We start from the raw sequence: 16,357 nt of genomic DNA, 5'->3' as shown, positions 1-16,357 counted from the left end.
CCAAAGACCTTGGCTTTTCGAAAACACAAAAAAATCACCCTCTACAAATTTCACCAAACAAACACTACGTCATTAAGTAAAATAAGAGAGAGAGAGGGAGAGAAGGGGGGTTTGGGGAAGGGGGGGGATCACTGGTCATGTCAGAGGTTGTAGGTTATCATATGCACAATGGCAGGGTAGGGAGGTGGGCATGGCGGGGGGGGGGGGCAGAGTGGGAAGAGTAGAAGGGATCATGCTTGGAGAGGGGGGCTGGTGGAGAGGGGGGCCAGTGGGGTGGCTGTCCTGTGGGGGCCCGGTGGAGTCGGGGGGCCGATCTGGTGTGAATGAAAGTCCTCAGAGCTCAAACGCTAAGTTCAAGATCAGAGTTTTCTGAGCAGAGTGAGGTGTAGTTTACCTTCCTGGGTCCCTTCCTTGTGCAGACAGCCAGAATCAGGTGTGATAAAGTTACGAGCCCTCCAAAGATGTCACTCGGATATCCAGCAGGTTTGGCCAGGCTTCCAATGACTAAGGCTATCACTGTAAACAGGATCCACAGCTCCACAGTCAAGCAGTTACTGTATAAATGACAATAATACAAATACCTAAAAACACCCAGGAGAAGTACATTTAGACAACAGGAAGTGAGAAGGGCTTTGACAGGTAAACAGTAAGTAGAAGAGATAACTCCACTTCCTCTCCTCCTCTTCTTCCTCTCCTCTTCCTCTCTCTCTCCGCCGCGTCGCTCAGAACCCGGGTACGTGGCAGTAGGCCTCCAGAGAAGCCAGCAGGATGTACAGGAACCAGACAGAGACAAAGAGGAAGCAGGTGATGAGCTTGGCGGTCCGTGGTCCCCCCAGCTCCCCCCCGGCCACGCCGGGCCTCCGGCGGTACATGAGCACCATCACGCACACCAGCGCCATGATGGTGAACAGGGTGACGGAGAAGGCCAGCGAGCCCGGATTCACGTGGAAAGTCTTGCCCTTTGTCCTCCAGTAGACGGCGGCGATGGTCCACGCCACGCCGATGCCCAGGAAGACGTTGACGGCGTTGCTGCCGGTCACGTTGCCGATGGAGGCGTCGGCGTACTGGTCCTGGATGGCGGCGACCTTGCTGGCGAAGGTGTCTGAGAGCGAGGGAAGAGGAGGAGGAGGAGGAGGAAGGTGAGAGAGGGAGGAGGAGGAGAGAGAAAGGGAGGGGGGAGGTGAGTTAGGGGAGTATGAGGAAGAAGAGAGGAAGGAGGAGGAGGTGTATGTGTGTGTGTGAGAGAGAGAGAGCTCACTAGCTCACTGTGAAACCTAAAATAGGCTGAGAGGTTGTACAATAAGTTGGGGCGACAGACAGCAGCTGACAGAACAAACTTCGCTTGTTATACACCAACAACCCTGACAGCAGATTAAAGCCAGATGGGTCCAAACCTCCAGACCAACTAGCTACCCACCTGGAACAGAGGTGCCCAGAGCCACGAACACCACAGCAGTGACCGAGTCTTTGAGGCCCACAGTGCAGCCGAAATGAGAGGCCAGGTCACCGGTCACAGCTGTCAGACCACCAATGATGGAGATGGACACGAAGAAGCAGGCCCAGCCATTCCAGTACTCCGTGGGCGGGACAAAGGCAAACAGAACCTTCCAGAACACCGTGAGGAAGTGCATGATGTAATCGAAGCAGGAGGGCAGACGCTCCTCGCCGCTCTCTTCCTCGTCGTCGTCACCTGAAGCACGAGGGAGGGGAGAGGGGTTTTGGTGCCTTGTGTAGGAGTCGTTTGTATGTTTGTGTTAACTGTGACTTAGTTCCAAACACCTTAAGTGTGAAGAGATAGAAAGAGAGAAATACAGAGAGAACTATATAGAACAAGAGAGGAGTGAAAGAGAAACATTTTGTTTTGGTCGTCTTTCTTTTCCAATTCCCTCTACTTGCCTTCTACAACACTGCATTTTCCCCTCAGCAATCAATAAAGTAACTCTAAACACTATTACTACCACAGAGAGAGACAGAGAAAGAGAGAGAGACAGAGAGAGAGAGAGAGAGGGGGGGTGTAAGACACACAGACAGAAGCACTCACCGGCGCTGACAGTGACAGCATTGACAAACTGTTCCCTCCAGCTGCTACTGCCCACTACCAGAGCCAGGTTGGTCTTCTTGATCAGCTTATCCACTGTGTTCTACATACACACACACACACACACTTTATTCATTAGACACTTTTAGCTGAACGTGCGTTTCCTTGACATGAAGGCAGGTAGATGTTGCAGGGAGGAAGGAGAGGTCTTGGTTCTTTGGGGTGGGGGGGGGTTACCTTAAACTCATAGGACTCCTCGATCACCACCTCCAGTTTGGTGTGTTCACCCAGACTGGGACAGCCCATCTTTGCCACCTCCTCTTCGTCACCCACGACAACAGGCTTGTTTTCATTGGAGTCCCCTAGGACACAAACAAAACATTCTGAGCTGGTGTGACACCATGGACACGTTAATCCGAGTGGATATTCAAACACGAAATCACCTACCGACAACCAAACAGTCTCAAGAGAGAGACGGGGGGAGAGAGAAAGATATATAGATACTGAGAGAAAATGTATCCAAGAAAAGTAGGGTTTTCAAACATTATTACAATCCTAGAAACAAGTGATGTGAACAGAGGTCATTACATTCGTGTAAAAGACCGTTATAAATATGCAGTGAGAGAGGAAAGCCTGGAGAGTTTCAACATGGACCACTTACTTCCTGCCCTAATCACAGTCTGCCTGCAGTCACTGCCAATTAATATAAAACACATTACAATGTTCTTTTAATGTTCCATGCAACATTTTAATCAGTGTACATTAGCTGGAAAGCTATATTGGCAGTGTAAAAGCGACATTAAATGTATTTAATGAGTGTTTAGAATAAATCAATTATGGGGTGAATGGGAATTTGATCACCCTGAGGACTAACGGTCACCACTGAACTCTTGAATTCCAGCCAATAACCCTAATCCTAACCCAAGTGTAGGATAGTTTCTCTTGGTGAAAACCAGTTCCAGACTGCTGGTTGACACACGTGATTCTGTCAGACAAGACATGTCTGAGATGGTGTAAGCAGAGGTAAGTTGTTTAAAGCACAGATAAGGATGTTACAAGAATGCATAAGGGTGTTATAAGCATGCATAAGGGTGTTATAAGCATGTCAGAGTGCTGGAAACTCACCATGTTTCTGTCCCACCTCCAGAAGCACAGGCTCCCCCAGGACTATGGTGAAGGTCTTGTTCTTCTCGTACTCCTCGTCATCAATGATCTTCACATCCAACAGCTTCCTACAGACAGACAGACAGACAGACAGGTAGACAGACAGACAGACAGGCAGAGAGACAGGTAGACAGACAGACAGAGGTAGGTAGGTAGACCGACAGGTTGTAGATAGACAAGTGGGTAGGTACAGACAGAACGACAGACAGAAACATGTTAGTTAGCTCGTTTAATACAATTGGGACTGAACAACAGTGACAGCTTGGGTTAGGCTACCAGTTGGCAAGGAGCAGATGTGTGGAGAAAACTGTCTTTTTATCCTAGTTAGGGAAGCAAGAGGGACAGCAGGAGGAAGGGGAGAGCACAGAGATATACACAGATGTTCCGGACACTGGTCTTTATGGGCCATGAATGATAAGAGAGCCTGGCATTCTATGAGGGAACAAACAATTAAGAAGTCTAGCGTTTGAAATTAAAAACCCAGAGTACACACACACACACACACACATACACTCTCTCTCATACACACACACACATACTCTCTCATACACACACACACTCCAAACAGTTTCTCTCAATTACAAACACACACTTTCTCGCTCACACTCATCCTCTCTCACACACACACTTAAACTCTCACACAGTGACACACATACACAGTCATATACACTTTGTTTCTTATACACACACACTCTTCCTCACATTGACAAACACACACACACACTTCCGTTTAAAAACCCTTATCTCCAGCCTCCACTTGAATGTCTCTGTGTCGCATCACTGATATGGATGAACCTCTCCTTGGCTTTCATCTCCCCACCCATGCCAGACTGGACGCTTATTCTTCAGACCTAGATATAATCACATTCTATAGGATATAATCTCTACTGGTCAGCACACCACATTCATCACATGGGTAAACCCCACACTTCAGCTCCCCACACTCCACCTCTGCCCCCACCTCCCTCCCTCCCACCCCACCTCCCTCCCACCCCACCTCCCTGCTGTCCCTCCCTCCCTCCCACCCCATCTCCCTCCCGCCCCACCTCCCTGCTGTCCCTCCCTCCCACCCCACCTCCCTCCCACCCCACCTCCCTGCTGTCCCTCCCTCCCTCCCACCCCACCCCACCTCCCCCCCCCCCTCCCTCCCTCCCCGCCCCTCCCTCCCTCCCCAGCCCAGCCCAGCCACCAGGACCTGAGCAGACAGGCACGCAGGAGGACAGGCAGCTATCAGGGGCTCCTTGTTGGAGCTGCTGGAGTGGTGCTACATGAGCTGCTCTTTCTAGGACAGAGATAAGGAGAGCCATTCAGCTGTGCTGCTCCTCCAGAGCCCAGGCCCCCTCTGACACACACATACACACACCATAAGGTTCTGACACATGAATGCATGGAGAGGCCCCAGGTGTCTCGTGTGGGTCCCTCCATTCCAACATACCACCCCTCAGACAAACACACACAGAGACTTGTCCACAGGGGGACATGAAAACAAAGGCAGGCAGGCAGAGATACAGATACACACACACACACACACACACAGATACAGGGAGATAACCCAGTCCTGGCTATCTCCACAGACAGGCAGACATGTACACCCACACACAGAAACACACCCACACACCCAGTCCTGCTATCTCCACAGATAGGCAGAGATGCACATGCTCTGTTGGTGATGCACAGCTACTGCTGCATCTCATTAAGCACAGCTACTGCTGCATCTCATTAAGCACAGCTACTGCTGCATCTCATTAAGCACAGGGCCTCAGCAACACGCTGTGGCCTTCAGGTAACGAGTGACACTGTTGCTCACCAGAGCAAATAATCACACACACACACACATTCACATACATAGGCGTAATCATATTCACACAAACACAAATGCACACCCACCCACTCATACACAACCAATCACAGTTTGATATACGTAACGTAAACAAATTGACTTAGTCCCTCGGGTGCACAAAGGAACAAAACGCGAGCCAGCGAGCACGTGACGAGCACGTGACGAGCACGTGACAAACACCGTGAGGGGCCACAGGGTTACTGAGGCGGAGAATCCCATCTAATCTAGTGTTGTTTGTAAAGCCCTCTTTACACGCCATGGTCACTGAGGTCCACAGATCAGCACCTATAACCAACTTATACCCTTAAATAGGAGGGTCATTGTGGTTGTAGAGAGGAGCCCCTACCCCTCTGGTAACCCCCCCCCCCTCCTCATGTCCCCCAACAGCCACCCATTTATCTCCCCCTCCCCTCTCTGGTGAGCCCCCCTACACACACACAAACAGTATCAAGGGGTGTCGTCTGCATGGCTGTGCACCCCCTCATACTGCAAGAGATACAAATTCAAGAGTTGGCATGGCAACAGGTGGAAATAGTGTAATGTATGTTCTGTTAAGAAGTCATAGCCCATGGCTACATAGCAGCGCTGGAAGAGAAGAGAGGGGTGGAGGAGAGAGAGGAAACGGGAGGTTCCACACGCACAACCACCCCTGTTCCCTTATGCGGTTCCACCCGCCTGGCCCCCTTTCTGTTCTGCTGTCTTTGACAGACACTGCTGGTTCACTGATCAAAAGGAACCAAGTGAATCCCCGAGGGGGAACGATTAGTGAGAACCAAAAGGAAGCTGTCCCCTTTATTCCTCCTCCTTCCTGTCTCCCATCTTGCCCCTCTCCTCTCCCTCTCCTCCCTCTCCTCTCCTTTCCTCCCTCTCCTCTCCTCTCCTCTCCTCCCTCCTTCTCTTCCCTCCTCTCACCTGGAACACACTGGATGCCTGTTTAGCTATTCTCCTTTGTTCATTCACTCATCAAATATTGATTCTATCTGGTTGCTTCAATTCCAAAACTGGGTCTTTGGCTTTGTGTCTGATGCAGTGTTATTGTCTCCTCGTTCTCTCTCGTTCTCTCCCTCTCTCTCTTTATCCCTGCCTAATTTTCTCCCTTTCTCTTTTCTCTCTCTCTCTTTTTATGTCTGTTATTCTCTGTTTCTCTCAGTTTCTCCCTTTCGCTCTCTCCTCTCTTCCAGTAGAATCCCGCAGACCTATGATGCGTGTCTTGATCCTGTGTCCTGCTAATGATGAAATATCCTTGTGAACATTGCATCACATGACTGGGCACCTCTCTCTCCCTCTCTCCCTCCCTCTCCCTCCCTCTCTCCCAGTCTGCCTTCCTGCCTCCCAGCCCACACACCTCCATGAACGTATACAGCTGCATGTGTTGCATCCATGCAGAGTTACAGAAGCCTTTCACCCGGGCTAATCTAGTATTGATGCAAGTTCAGCAGAGAGGAAGTGGAGGCTTGTCAGGCCATGTGTCTACTCCCCATGCCGTAGCACAGGGCCGACAGCACTGCGAAGCATTCAACTCCGCCCAGGAGGGGGGTTCTGGGGTTTCGGATCGAACCAATGCACATTGTTTACTCTCCAAGCTGTGCTGCCTCATTTGTAGAGTTTGACTCTCGGGGCCGTCCCAGTTTGAGCGTAGATGGCCCCTCTCTGAATAGTTAAGTCTTCGTCAGCTCTTCATTAATGGTTGCTCCCTCAGTTTAATTGTTTGTTTTTACTCATTCTCGCTTCTTCTATGATCCTCTTCACTCATCTCCCTGTCCCCTTTTCTGTACTGTAACACTGTAGCTCTGTTTTGTACATTGTAAAGTAACACATGCTCTGTACACACTGTGTGTAAAACACTGCTCTGTAACACACTTCCTATATAATCTTCCTCCACTCAATTCCACATCCCCCTCTGCTGTACTGTAACACTGCAGCACTGGAACACACAAACACTAACTCTGTAACACTGCAGCACTGGAACACACAAACACTAACTCTGTAACACTGCAGCACTGGAACACACAAACACTAACTCTGTAACACTGCAGCACTGGAACACACAAACACTAACTCTGTAACACTGCAGCACTGGAACACACAAACACTAACTCTGTAACACTGCAGCACTGGAACACACAAACACTAACTCTGTAACACTGCAGCACTGGAACACACAAACACTAACTCTGTAACACTGCAGCACTGGAACACACAAACACTAACTCTGTAACACTGCAGCACTGGAACACACAAACACTAACTCTGTAACACTGCAGCACTGGAACACACAAACACTAACTCTGTAACACTGCAGCACTGGAACACACAAACACTAACTCTGTAACACTGCAGCACTGGAACACACAAACACTAACTCTGTAACACTGCAGCACTGGAACACACAAACACTTACTCTGTAACACTGCAGCACTGGAACACACTAACATATTGCAACACAGTTACACTTATCAGCAGTACATTTTTACTTGTGAGGGAGAAACCTTTTCAACTTTCAAGCATCTTCCACAAGCACTTCCACGGCCCAAAGCCTTCATATTTTATAGAGAAGGTGAGGATGGAGCGAGTTAGCACAAGAACCGCTGAGGCAGGGACAAGATCACAGGAGAACAGAGGGAGAGGGAGAGGGAGAGAAAGGAGATCTGAGATATAAGAATGTAATTAATTTCCCCCAGTTCTCATCCCTGGTGTAGGAATAAAACACCTTTGTAGGCCCTTATTGTTTTAACATCTAATGTGTGGGCGAGAGGCATCGGCAGCCAGAGACTGAGAGATGAGGGGTGGGCCGGGGGAGACAGGAGAGGAAGGAATAAGAGGAGGGAGGAGAGTGAGGAGAGCAAGGAGAGGGAGAAGGTGATGTTGTTAATAGCCTAGCAGGGATGCATGCAGTAATCTCGCCATCCATCATCTAGCGGTCTCTTCTCTTCCCAGAGTGAAAAAGAATGCACTACTGATTTCTCACACACACACACACACACACACACACACACACACACACACACACACACACACACACACACACACACACACACACACACACACACACACACACACACACACACACAGCAGCTGTGCTGTGTGGACACAGTAAATGCCTGACTCACTGAATCCAGACGCACCGAGATAAGCACAGGTTGAAACAGAGAGAGAGAGATTTAAATCAGTTTCGTTTTCTGAGGTTTTCCAGCTGATCTGAGGAAAAACGTGACGGCATAATTTCTCTTATCCAACAACATCAGACACAGCGAAATGAGAACAACTCATTAAAAGATGGAAACCGCTTTAGCTAAAAGATGTCACCACTTCAGGTCAACTTCAGTTTCCCATGACTGCAATCACTTAAACATGTTGAAAAAGGTCATTATGCAAGTCCATAGCTCTACTTGTGTGGGTTTCCTGTCAACTTGACCACTCTTCTGAAGGTTCAAACCTGAGCCTGAGACAGGGTCATGTATTCTGGAGACAGGGTATGTGATCTGGAGACAGGGTCATGTGATCTGGAGACAGCTTTATGGGATTGGGAGACAGGTAGATATCCCATCTACAGCAGATAGCTGAAATGTGCCGGATCTCCAGGCCGGCCATGTTTGTGTAGACACAGTGTCTACATGGGAAACATGAACCAGAATAACACATTCATCAGAGGGCTAAACATGGAGCGGCTTTTAGACTGCCACAGTAGAACACTGAAGGGGCATGGAGCCAAATTACTCTTCAAAAACGTTCCTCATGGCAATAGGTGTGTTGACTTTATGCAGCGCCGGCGGCGCCGACGGTCACCTGCCATTGGCTGCTTCAAGTCAGCCGGGCTGCAGGCGGCTGCAGGCGACGCCAGTGCTGCATGAAGTCGAACACACCTAGTATGTGTGGCATGTGAGACTGTGTGTGTGCGTTCATGCTTACGTGTATGTATAGGTGTGTGTGTGTGTGTGTGTGTGCCAGCGTGTATGTATGATAGTGTAAGCTTTCGCACACAGACTATGTTTTGATGTTGCTGCTCACGTATTTCTATTTATTTTTAACGTACGAATATAAACAGCAGCTTTGGCAGTGAGTCCGGGCCCAGACACTCAGCCACAGCAAATGGAAGCTGGATATGTAGATGTGTCTGTGTTGCGCTCTGTAGCTCGCCTCTGTCGGAGCTGACGTGTGCGCTCTTCCTCCGCTGCACTCGCACATTAAGTCTGTTTCTCTCTCTCCCTCCATCTCCCTAACGATATGTGGGCGGGTGTCTATTTCTGTCCACACATGCACTCAAACTTGGACACACAAGCAGCGGTTTGGCTGGAAGCAGGCAAGCGGCTCGTACGAAGCGCTAAGACGTCATAGATGAGAAAACCAACACGGAGGAAAGCTACTGAGCGCTAGAAATACAATGTTCAGTTGCGATTTGTACTTTCTTTATTTTTACTTTTGACTACAGTCGATATACAATGTAAGGCCTGTCTACTCCTGTCTACTGTGGGCTGCATCTATCCTGTAGATTGTTATTACTGGAACGCTTGTCTCTGTCCTTTGAGTTTTCCCCTCGTTACCTTTGGGGGTCCTGGGTCTTTGGGGGTTAAGGTCCTGGGTCTTTGGGGGTTAAGGTCCTGGGTCTTTGGAATTAAGGTCCCTGGGTCTTTGGGGGTTAAGGTCCTAGGTCTCTGGGGGTTAAGGTCCTGGGTCTTCTTGTTGAGAACAGACAGACAGACGGTATCGAACCTGCTCAAGGTTTTGCCTACAGTGCGTTCCTCCTTTGTTGTCACAGTTCGGTGTGAAATCAGACAGCGTCTTCAACACGGACTCTAGCTGTGGTTTGAAGGCATTCACAGAATAGATGACATTTCTGAAAATACAAATGAGTTCGTTTGAGGTGTTTCTTTTCTCAAATTGGAGCGTGTCATCTGATTCAGTGTAAGGTAACGACACTTCTGGCTGATGTCCTGATGTTCATTTTTCTGCAGCTGAACCTTACGCCACAGGGATTACAGATTATATATCGCTGCCTTGACGAGAGTCTGTGTGTGTGTTTTGTGTGTGATCTCAGGGACCGTTTGATCTGGTTTGCGAGAGTGTTTAACTGGCTCAACCCCCCCATCCCATACACACACACACAAAAAAAATAAACAGACTGCAGATGCTAATCAAAGCTGTCAGAGAAATGGGGCAACGTTTTCCCTAATCAATCTATGACTGGCCTCAAAGGGAGAAGTGTTTAGTCGACATCAGAGCTTCCTGGATGTAGCTAGTTATAGGGAATACACCCACTACTTTGGTAGCCTCTAACCTTTCTGCTGTGTTCACATCGAACACGACGCAAATTATTCGTGCGAATGAAAGGACATTTCGCTTTGTTTATTCGTTGCGGATGGCAAGAAGCCAACCGTTTTTTTTCGTCGTCAACCATGTCCCGAATGACTACTATAAACAAATAGGAAGTAGTGTCGTATAGCAGAAGATGCCCACAGACGGCTGCAATACTCCTGCCCTCCATTTATAAAAAAATGTCAGTGACATCTCAACATTGATCAACTTTCGCAACACAGCGTCACGGTCACGCGAATATTTCGCTTGAGTTGACATTTCACGGGGTGGAGGGTGAAGAAACATGTGAGAAGTTATGAGCTATAAAAATTCTCAGACGTTTCTGAAAACATCAATTCGGCCAAAGAACTGAACTTAAACAGAACGAACGAACCTTGTTCTTAAATAAGACAACTTGAAACTCAAAAGCCGTGCAGATAAACTGCTGTAAGCTGTTGTGGGAGTCTCTACGCTGAATATCAAGCTGACTAGCATGTCTTCAAAGCTCAGCTGACTCCTGAACTCAGACACTGTGTGTTTCAGAATGCTCATATGGGTATTGATCCAGGCAGTATATTGAGGTATAGATTTTTTTTTTTGACAGTGAATGTGTCTGTTCATTTGATCTCATCTTATATAAGGGATACAGGTTTGAGTATCGGAATAGATTATGTGTTTGAGAGAGAGAAACTGGCCCTTTTACCTGCCGGCTTCTCCATTCTTATTGTTTTATTCTCTTGGCTCAGATAAACACATGCTGCAACAACTGGGAGTCAGATGGCTAAGCGGTGAGGGAGTCGGGCTAGTAATCAGAAGGTTGCCGGATCGATTCCCCGCTGTGGCAAATGACGTTGTGTCCTTGGCAAGGCACTTCACCCTACTTGCCTCGGGGGGAATGTCCCTGTACTTACTGTAAGTCGCTCTGGATAAGAGCGTCTGCTAAATGACTAAATGTAAATGTAAACTGCACATTCTGTGGTGCCACAGACACAAACACACAAAGACACAGTGTTACAGAAATAGAAAAATGGGGTTTATGCAAAGACTGTATTGGCGGATTAGTGCGCAGAGTGAACAACATTTTTCTCTTTCTTTACGTGTTTGTGTGTGTTTTGTTAGAATTTGGGGAGATTTGTGTGAGTAAACCCTAATCTCTCCTCTGGATCCAAGCGCACAGAGAACACACCCTTATGGTGCATTACTCTCAGCTCTGTTGCCGAAGGTTGTCAGCTAACTTAAGACTCCAAACATACTCACGCATGCATGCACACTTATACGCAAACACATTATGCACATGCACACACAGGTTTGTTTTACTATCCTAGCGAGCACAGAGGCACACTAACTCACACACCCGCGCACACACACACTTGAGCTGTGGCAGCACAGGGAGAGAGCCAGTTAGTGAAAGCCTCTTCTGCTGGTGAGAGAAGAGCTTCAATTGTCTGGTCAGCAGAAACCAACTCACCCGTGGTCACACACAAATACAGACACAAACACACAGACTCGTAAACACACAGACACACACAGACTCATAAACACACACAGACATAGACTCATATACACACAAACACAGACACACACGCACGTAGACTCATAAACACACACTTTCTCTCTCTCTAACACACACACTCACATGTAGACTCTCTCCCCCGCACACACACTATCACACTTACTCATGAACATACAGTATGTGCATTTCAATACGCCAGTGACAAAGGTAGCCTGAGCTAGCCTGCCCACCTCCTCACTTAACCAGCCTACACAATTCACTCCCCCACACACACACACATTCTCAAATCACACTCATGTGAATAGACGCCGCATGCACCTGTGCACCCACCCACACAACTAACACACACACACACACCACTTTTAATCGAACCATGATTACAATAATTTTTCTTGTTACACGTTTTCCTGAAGTACACACGCGCACACGCCCACACGCCCCTCTCTAAGCGCTTCTCCTCATCAGCCATCAGACCCCGCCCACAGTGAGACTAACTGTTGAAACGCACCGTTCTGCTCTCTCGTCCCCTCTCCACCTCTCCTTCCGCCCTCCTACCTGCCTCTCTGCCTCACCGCAGCTAAATCCATCCCCAGTCTCTCCTTCAAACGCTGCATGAATCAGCATCACACAAACCAGATTTACCCTCAGCCTGAAGTCTCTTCCTGTATCTCTCGCCCCCTCTCTCTCTCTCTCTCTCTCTCTCTCTCTCTCTCTCTCTCTCTCTCTCCCCCTCCATAAACATCTTCCACCCTAACTACCCTATACAGTGAGATTTATTAAGACTCATCATGTCTCCTTCAAGCTCCTTTCTTGTTTCCTCCTCCTTCCAGAGGCCTCCCAGTGCCGCCCGGCCACATGCAGCATTTCTGATTGAACACCATTAAAAACAGCCTGTAATACAGCTACTTTCTGCTCATCCGTCATCACTTTCATCCGGTTCTCCCCCTGAACATCAGTCCCATTGTGAATTTCCCTGAATGAGCTACTCCCTCTGCCTCTCCTCCGATTTAAATGTGAATAAAAATGTCCTCATTACTACAGAAGCAGTGATTGGCCAGCTGACAACCCCCACGTACTGCAACAACCCCTATATGTTAATAAGGGGCACACTATAATACACTATACACTACTGTACTATGCCATTCTATCCTATACACTACTGTACTATACCATTCTATCCTATACACTACTGTACTATGCCATTCTATCCTATACACTACTGTACTATACCATTCTATCCTATACAGTGTACTGTACTATACTGTATAATACAATGCAGGGTTTCCCGCAGCACTTTGCGGCTAAGTGGGCCGTCTAAGCAACACCCGCCTGCCGCCTTAACTACGTCGTTGTTGTAGTTTATTTTTTTTTAAATAGCGCTATCCGCCGTGTTACTCTCTCCTGTTTCATTCCAAACTGTGACCAACCCAAGTCTCCCTTCTCTGCAGAACGCATTAGTCTATCGCACAAACTACCCCCCCCCCAAAACGCATTAGTCTAGCCCCCCCCCGACGGCAAACCCTACCACCTTAATTAACAAATACTGCGGGAAACCCTGCAATGCGATCCTCTACTAAACTGTAGTGGTGTTCTGGCCCAGCAGGCCAAGGTCCAGCATTGTTATTCACATGGTCTCGTCGTTCTGGAACTCCAGCTTCCCGGCCACCTCCTCGTAGTCGTCTCCAGACCTGGCGCTCCCTTCCACGGTGTGGTACGGCACCGCCACCTTCCCCCTGGCGCCGGATGTCCGATGAACCTTGACCTGCATGGTGCCCACGCTCTCGCTAACCCTCATCGCCTCGCTCTCGAACGTGAAGATGCCCGCGTGGTCGTCGTCGTAGATGGTGACAGTGGCCGTGTGGGCGACGCCCAGGGCGGCCTTGGGGGTCACGTGGGACGACGCCCCCCCCACCACCATGCTGTTGCCCGTGGCGACGGAGCTGGGCTGGAGGACGGAGACCTCGGCGCGGTGCACGATGCGGGGGTTGCTGAGGTGCACGTAGAAGTGCTCGTCCTCCTCGAAGATGTCGTCGTCGATCACGCCCACGGTCAGCTCCTTCACCGTCTCCCCGGGCTTGAACACCAGCGTGCCCTCCGCAAACTCGTAGTCCGAGCCGGCGTTCGCAGTCCCGTCCTCCGTACGGTAGTCCACCTGGAGCGAGAAAAAACAAGGGAGAGAAAAAACATTTTGTTCCCCAAAAAATGTTTCACGAATTCATCTGATAAAGCGTCTCCCAAGCCGTGACTTGTCGAGGAACCTTAGAGACATGATTATACTTGGTTCCGAGTGATAACGCCATCCGAGGGAGTTGCGGTTGAACCGTGTTTACCTTGACAGTGCAGCCCGCCTCCCCTCCGTGGCGACCCACGGAGATCTTGAGAGAGCCGCAGTTCTCGAAACACTGGTAGTGGGTGGGCTCAAACTGCAGGTAGACGGTGTGAGGGTCCTCCTCCTGCCCGCTGGCCTCGTGACAGCTCACCACCTTCCGCGCCTGGTCAGCCGCGTGCTTCTTCAGGATGTTGCCGGCCCCGATCATCATGCGCGTGGCCTGGATCCGGTAGAAGGCTCGGCTCTTCTGCTGCTGGACCAGGACCTGGTAGTTGGCCATCTCAATCAGCTGCTCCATATCCTTGTCTGGGTGTCTCTGCTTCAGCTCCTTCAGGGTGCGGGCCATGTCCCGACGAGCTTCATCCTCCTGGTCCGGCCTGTCGCCCGGCCCCCCGCCGCCCTCCTCCACCCCCTCCAGCATCCCGTCCAGGACCTCCTTAGGGTGGGAGTTGACCCCCTGGCCGTCCATCTCCATGTCCATCTTGGTGAACATGCCGTCTCCCTCCGTCTCGATGATGATCCCGCGGGTCTTGTCGGCGCGGTAGCGCTTGTGGACGTACTTGTAGAAGAGGAGGCGCCGGTCGGCGATCCAGGCCTGGACCACGCAGAGAGGGAAGAAGAGGAAGGTGAGCACGGCCTCCCACACCTCCACCTCGCCCGGGGAGATGACGGCGAGGATGAGGTAGAGCCAGATGTACGCAAACACGCTCCAGGCCGCCGTGACGAAGAACACGCGCAGGTGCTTGATCTTGCGGGTCTCGTTCTCCGGGACCACGTAGACGCAGATGGCGATGATGATGAACATGTTGAAGGCGGCGCTGCCCACGATGGTGCTGGGGCCCAGGGACCCTGCCTCGAATTTGTGGCCGATCACCTCGATGACGGACAGCAGGATCTCCGGGGCGGACGAGCCCAGGGCCATTAGGGTGAGGTTGGACACCGTCTCGTTCCAGATACGCACAGTCGCCGTGGTCGTCTCCCCATTGGGCTTCTTGATGGTGATCTCCTTCTCCTGGGAGGTGATCACCTGGTGTGTGTGTGTGAGAAAGATATGTGTGTGAGGTGTGTGAAATATAAAGAGAAGGGGAAGGGCAGTCAATTCAATGAAAGAGAAATTCGATAAAAATAGAATGAAATGAAATTTACTGAATTGGGTAGAGGACAGTAGAACAAAAAAGGATAAAATCAGTAAGACACAGAATGAGACAGGAACAGACAGAAAGAAGAGAGAACAAACACAGACAGAGAGAGAGAGACAAAGACAGACAGGCAGATATGAAGAGAGAGACAAAAAGGGACAAAGAGAAAAAAGAAAAGAAAGAAGACCCTCCCACCTCTATGGAGGACAGGAAGCGGACAGACAGACAGACAGGCAGAGAGAGAGACATAAACAGAGAGACAGCCCCACCTCTATGGAGGACAGGAAGCGGACAGACAGACAGGCAGAGAGACCCACAGAGAGAGAGACTTAAACAGAGAGACAGCCCCACCTCTATGGAGGACATGAAGCGGACAGGCAGACAGGCAGAGAGACCCACAAAGAAAGAGACTTAAACAGAGAGACAGCCCCACCTCTATGGAAGACATGAAGCGGACAGACAGACAGACAGACAGGCAGACAGGCAGAGAGACCCACAGAGAAAGAGACTTAAACAGAGTGACAGCCCCACCTCTATGGAGGACATGAAGCGGTCAGCGATGATGGACATCCCCAGGAACATGTAGATGAGCGCCACAAAGTACACGATGGCCCGAGCCACCTTGTCCCCGACCGACGGGTTCTGGGGGTTCCACATGGGCAGAACCACGCCGTCGGCACAGCTGTCCTCCTCGGAGCAGTTCCTCGGGGGGCTGCTGGGAACGTGGTCTGAGCTGGCCTGGGAAAGGTGGGTGAGGCCCAGGAGGACGACAAGGAGGAGGGAGGTGGACAAGCAGGAGGTGAAGGGCTGAGCGAGTGCGAGAAAGCGTCTCAGGAACATGGCGGCGGGTGGGGACGGTCGGTCAGTCAGACGGCTGGTGTCTCAGATCTGTTCCACGCACCCAGCAGCTTCTTCACGGGACAAAGAAAACAACCCATCAGAGAGCAGAACACTAAATAACGACAAATCAGACATCGCCTTGAATCTGACCTCTGGAAAACGGAGGGCGAGAAAGAAGCACAAGATTAGCAGGAGCGCTGAT

General features: G+C 50.0%; 1 protein-coding gene across 1 annotated transcript; it reads right to left on the bottom strand.

Moving 5' to 3' along the window:
- Positions 1 to 301: 301 nt before the first annotated feature.
- slc8a4a (solute carrier family 8 member 4a) lies at positions 302 to 16,155 on the bottom strand. The gene is made up of 8 exons (XM_047020434.1): positions 15,847 to 16,155; positions 14,178 to 15,203; positions 13,476 to 13,999; positions 3,164 to 3,270; positions 2,276 to 2,400; positions 2,042 to 2,141; positions 1,418 to 1,690; positions 302 to 1,102 (listed from the first exon to the last, which is right to left on the bottom strand). Exons 1-8 carry the CDS (start codon positions 16,153 to 16,155, stop codon positions 723 to 725), a joined length of 2,844 nt encoding a protein of 947 aa, XP_046876390.1. The 3' UTR covers positions 302 to 722.
- Positions 16,156 to 16,357: the final 202 nt, after the last annotated feature.

The sequence above is a fragment of the Hypomesus transpacificus genome, chromosome 5 (assembly GCF_021917145.1).
Source record: "Hypomesus transpacificus isolate Combined female chromosome 5, fHypTra1, whole genome shotgun sequence".
In the NCBI taxonomy this organism is placed as follows: Eukaryota; Metazoa; Chordata; class Actinopteri; order Osmeriformes; family Osmeridae; genus Hypomesus; species Hypomesus transpacificus.
This window is presented reverse-complemented; position numbering and strand designations above follow the sequence as displayed.